This window comes from Mirounga angustirostris, unplaced genomic scaffold (assembly GCF_029215605.1).
Source record: "Mirounga angustirostris isolate CCGP_5_RB_7025 unplaced genomic scaffold, mMirAng1.0.hap1 SCAF_4, whole genome shotgun sequence".
NCBI classification, from domain to species: domain Eukaryota; kingdom Metazoa; phylum Chordata; class Mammalia; order Carnivora; family Phocidae; genus Mirounga; species Mirounga angustirostris.
The window spans coordinates 88,445,490-88,451,043 of NW_026991712.1; the positions used below are offsets into that span (position 1 = coordinate 88,445,490).

At 47.9% G+C, this 5,554-nt stretch overlaps 1 protein-coding gene across 1 annotated transcript; it reads left to right on the top strand.

Moving 5' to 3' along the window:
* Positions 1-711: 711 nt before the first annotated feature.
* Positions 712-2,523, top strand: LOC135363973 (late cornified envelope protein 1C-like). Its single transcript, XM_064587457.1, has 2 exons — positions 712-857; positions 1,904-2,523. The coding sequence occupies exon 2, from the start codon at positions 1,925-1,927 to the stop codon at positions 2,213-2,215; it is 291 nt and encodes a 96-aa protein (XP_064443527.1). The 5' UTR covers positions 712-857; positions 1,904-1,924; the 3' UTR covers positions 2,216-2,523.
* The last annotated feature ends 3,031 nt before the right edge of the window (positions 2,524-5,554 follow it).

The window sequence follows — 5,554 nt, forward strand, 5'->3', positions numbered from 1 at the left end:
ATGATCCTGGAGTTCCTGGATTGAGTCCCGCATCGGGCTCCCTGCTCGGCAGCGGGTCTGCTTCGTCCTCTGACCCTCCCCCCTCTCATGTGCTCTCTCTCATTCTCTCTCTCTCAAATAAATAAATAAAATCTTTAAAAAAAAAAAGGGGGCGCCTGGGTGGCTCAGTTGGTTAAGCGACTGCCTTTGGCTCAGGTCATGATCCTGGAGTCCCTGGATCGAGTCCCGCGTCGGGCACCCTGCTCAGCAAGGAGCTTGCTTCTCTCTCTGACCCTCCCCCCTCTCATGTGCTCTCTCTCTCTCATTCTCTCTGTTTCAAATAAATAAATAAAATTTAAAAAAAAATTAAAAAAAAAAAGAGCCTAGAGTCAGACCTAGAATGCAATCCTGGTTTTGCCACCTGGTAGCTGTGCATCCTTGTGAAAGGTACATAAAGTGACTCTTTTTAGTTTTGTTTATCGGTCTCCTCTATCATAAAGTATGAATAATGACAAAAACAGGAAAGAGGGACTGGGGCCCAAGGTCCAAAACAGGAACTAAGGTGGCACTTGCCAAGGAAAATGAGGCAGAGGATCAAAGTAAATTTTCCACAACTGTGTCATTCCCTGTTTCTAAGCAGCCCTATTCCAAGCTGGGAGCAGCTGCTCTGAGCCCCATGGAAGGAGGCAGGAAGGAGCTGCCAGTCACCACCTGTCACAGGACCTCGTGGGTGGCAGGAGGCAGTCCCCTCGTGCCCAGGTCCTGTCTCACAGGCTGAGGGCAGAGCCCAAAGCCGGGATAAAAGGGCTTCAGAGTCAGAGCACCTCCATACACTCCTCTCCTGAGGTGCTGACAGACCCACTGCTGCCTGTGCACCGGTAAGTGTCCCCTGGGACTGAGAGCAGAGCCTTCCGCAGAGGGAGCTCAAACCAGAGCAGGAGGTGGGGGCTGGGGGGCAGAGCCTTTGCAGTGTGTGTGTGTGTGTGGTGGGTGGCAGTGAGAAGAAGATGAGGTTGGGTTCATATTAGCAAAGAACAAGTCGCAGGGACACTGAGGGAGGGGCAAGGAGCTAGGAAGGCTGGGAACATGAGTAGAAGGAACTGTGTGAGTGTGACAGTACACTAGAAAAAACAAACTGATCTGTAGTTGTTGGTCTCTGGTTGGAAGGATTTGCAACACTGACCACCATACCAACCCATAACTGTTGTCAACAGGGAGGTTTATCTTTGAAAGCATAACTGTCCCTCCAGGGAAAAGTAAAGATGGGAACAGTGACACTCAGCCAGCAGAGAGGAAATCACAACTGACTGACTTATTTTAAGCACTCAGACAAAAGGACTTCAGAGTTGAGTAGGAACAACTCAAATCTTGATGCTGAGGTGTTAGTTTGAGGGGAGCGTCTGCAAGATGCCAGGGCAGCGGGGCCCGGTCAGGGGCCCGGTGCAAGTCCCAGCTTACAGTAAATTATCTTCTCCCTCAGCTCATTCTTCCAGCCAATCTGCAATGTCCTTTGCGGGTGTGGACTTCTATGTCCCTACAGGACAAGGATATCTAGAAAGTTCTGCAAGAGGGAATGACTGTTTTCCCTAAAGAAACAATTTCATTTCTAAACTGTCACCTAGATTTACTATTTCCGTGATTTTTGCTGTAGAATATCTCCTCTAGATGTTTGATTTTGAGCACTTTTTCTTAACATATTTTGGCTTCAGTTCTCTAATTCTATAACAGATGAAGCACTCCAGAGATGATGTGAGGGCATTTGGGGAACTCTTAGAAATAATGAAAGTCTCTCTGTTGAATTACCAAGGACTCCATTTAAACAGTTCATCAAATAAAGGCACTAGAAATGATGTTGAGGACAGGAAGGGGTGGGGCAGGGGGGCTCAGGGTCCTGGGTCTGACTCACTGTGTGACTCTCCCTCAGCTCCTGACCCCGCCAGCCGAGATGTCCTGCCAGCAGAACCAGCAGCAGTGCCAGCCCCCTCCCAAGTGTCCCGCGCCCAAGTGCCCCCCCAAGTGCCCCCCCAAGTGCCCCCCAGTCTCTTCCTGCTGCGGCTCCAGCTCTGGGGGCGGCGGCTGCTGCAGCTCTGGGGGCGGCGGCTGCTGCCTGAGCCACCACAGGCGACGCAGTTCCCACCGTCACAGACACCAGAGCCCTGGCTGCTGCAGCCAGCCCTCGGGGGGCTCCAGCTGCTGTGGAGGGGGCAGCGGTCAGTCGTCTGGAGGCTGCTGCTGAAGTGGACCCTGAGCCAAGGAGCGCAGGCTTGGGGACAGCGAGTGGCCAAAGCCCTCCTCCTGTTCCTGCTCCCCCTGCTGGGCCTGCCCAAGGGGCTGAGGGGTCTGAGTGCAGCCTTGAGCTCAGGCCCAGAGGATCCCTGTGCCCTGGTGCCCAGAAGCCACAACCCCTCCCCCAAACCCATTTACTCACCTCCTCCCCCATATGTGTGGCTGCCCTGGGAACCCAAAGCACAGACCCTAGGTCCTTCAGGAGCTTACCTTGTTGTAAACCCAGCCTGATGTGAAACAATAAAACTAGACATCTTCATGCCCTCTTGCCTTGATTGTTGTTTTCTTTTTATTCCTACATTATCTTTTTATACTCTGTCCTCAACTCCTGCTTCCCCTGAGGCCTCAGTGTCTACAGAACTTACTCAGATTTGCCACTTGCACCACTAATGTCCTTAAGAGCAAAACAAATTTTTATTGGTTCAGAATCCAATCCAGGAACCAACATTGGCTTTTTGTCTTCTATGATTTGAAGATTTTTAAACAGGTTGTTGGTTTTTGTAGAATGCCTGTCAATTTGGGTTTGTTTGATGTCTCTGCCTGACTAGGTTCAGTGATGCATTTTCGCAAGGAGCGTCCTTCTGAGAGCTGATACCATGCCTCACATGATATCTAGTTGTCTCATCCCTGGAGTCCTGAAAATTGGAATAGAGACATTTGGGAACTTCCTGATAAAGTTGAGACATTGAATTTCTAAATTCCATTCCACCAAGTTGTGTCTTTTGCCAGTAGAAGCAGCCTTTTCATCCCCCTCTGAGGTGGTTAACCATGCATTTCCTGAGGAAGCTGAAAGGCCTCCTGGAAGTGGTTGCCTTGCAGTGCACCGCTGGTTCTCTTGAGAACCCATCCCACCATCTCTCTTTGCTTCTAGACATGCACCTCGACTCAAGTCCCAGTAGGCCCCAAAAGGTGATGTAGAAAGTGTGACCCATAAACGGGTACACTGCACTCCAAAAGAACTACATGATTTTTTCTAATTTATACAGATATAAACCCAGGGAATATGTGTGGGATGGATATTAAGGGTACAAGATAATTGTGGAAGGGACATAAAGTTGGATCAGGCCGAATTTATTCATGCAAGTCCGCTTGGACGGGGCTCTAACAATTTGTTGGGTTGGTTGGCTGAAACATGGACCAAAAGGTGGCTGACATTGAATGAAAATGAGATGCCAGGACTTCCTTAGTAAATTATAGAGGAAGGGGTCCAAAGGCTTATTGGAATGCTAGAGTGGAGTTATCAGTTGACATCTGCTCATCTCCTCTGGAAGGGCCCAGAGGACTTATCTTTCAGGGCTATGAGAAATCAACTTGTGAGGAGACCACAGCATCCTTGAAGAGCTATGTGATTGGTCTTCTCTGTAGGTTAGAAATTACAGTGGAATCTGATGCCACTGAATTGGGAAACCTAAATGCAATAAGGATAATTGGATACCATTGGCAGCACTCGGGCACCAAAGGCAAAGTGGGTGTGGTTACTATCATGGACAGCAGAGTCAAAGCAGTAATCAGAACATCCTGACTCACAGAGAGCTGTGGCTCTGGCTAGTTCGTCATGGTGGTTTGGAAGTGAAATTGATGGGGAGCCTACTACATTCTTACTTTATATGTATAAGAGGAAAAGTTCTAAGTGAACAAACCTCTGAACCATAAAAAGAGAGAATAATGCTCCCTCAATCAATTCCCAACTCTGAGCTGGTTTGTAGACACGGAACCCCTCGAATGAAGGGGAGGATGGGTCCTCTGGAGGAAGAACTCTTGAACTCCGCCAAAGAGTTATACTATTAATCTTTCCCCCAGCGTTCCCCAAAGGAACTTACGGCACTTTACCAGGGTAATTGTGCACTGGGGAAAAGAAAATAATCAGACTTTGGGGCTAACGGACACTGGCTCTGGATTGACGCTAATTCCAGGAGACTCAAAACATCACTTTGGTCCACTTTGGTCCCTATTTGGTAGGATAGGAGCTTATGGCGGTCGGGTGATCAATGGAGTTTTAGCTCAGTTTTTTCATCTCACCGTAGGCCCAGTGGGTCCTGAACCCACCCTGTGGTTGTTTCCCTGGTTCTAGAATGTATGATTGGAACAGACAGACACAACAACTGGCAGAATCCCCACTTTGGTTCTCTGATCGGTAGAGTGAGGGCTCTTATGATGGGGAGGTCAAGTAGGAGCCATTAGAACTATCTCTACCTAGGAAAATAATAAATCAAAAGCAACACCACATCCCTGAAGGCATTGCAGAGATTAGTGATACCATGAATGATCTGAAGGATGCAGGGGTGGTGATTCTCACCACATCCCTATTTAACTTGCCTATTTGGTTTGTGCAGAAAACAGATGGGTCTTGGAGAATGACAGTGGGTTATTGTAAGCTGAAGCCAGTGGTGAGTCCCCTTGTAGCTGCTGTACCAGATGTGGTTTTGTTACTTGAGCAAGTTAGCACATCCCCTGGTAACTGGCATGCAGCTAGTGATCTGGAAAATGTTCTTCTTTTTTTTTTTTTTTGCCTTCATATCTGTCAGTAAAGACCACCAGTTTAATAATAGAGCAGTTTATTTTCAGTTGGAAAGGCCAGCAATATACCTTTACTGTCCTTCCTCAGGAGTAGGACAATTCTGCTACTCTATGTCATAATTTAGTTCTCAGCAATCCTGATTGTCCTTCCCTTCGACAAGTCATCACACTGGTCCATTCTGTCAATGATATTATGCTGATAGTACCTAACAAGTAAGAAGTAGCAACTACTCTAGACTTACTGGCAAGACATTTGTGTGTCAGACGGTAGGAAATAACTCTGACAAAAACTCAGGGGCCTTCTACCTTGGTGGAATTTCTAGGGGTCCAGTGGTACAGGGCATGTTGAGATATCCCTTCTAAAGTGAAACAGAAGTAGTTGCATCTGGACCCCCTACAATAAAAAATGAGGCACAACACCTAGTGGGCCTCTTTGGATTTTGGAAGTAACATATTTTTCATTTGGGTGTGCTACGCTAGCCCATTAACTGAGTAACCCCAAACCTGCTAGTTTTGAACGCGGTCCAGAATAGGAGAAGGCACCAGGAGACAGAATGATTCCATTGAACTGGAAGTTAAGACTGCCACTTGGCTACTTTGGCCTCCTCAGGACTCTGAATCAACAGGCGAAGAAGGTAGCTACAGAGCTCAGTGGGGCGATTGATCCTGATTACCACCGAGGAATTAAACTGCTACTCACAGTGGAGGTAAAGAAGAGTACGTGTGGAATACAAGGGGTCCCTTAGGGTGACTCTTAGTTCTGCCACGCCCT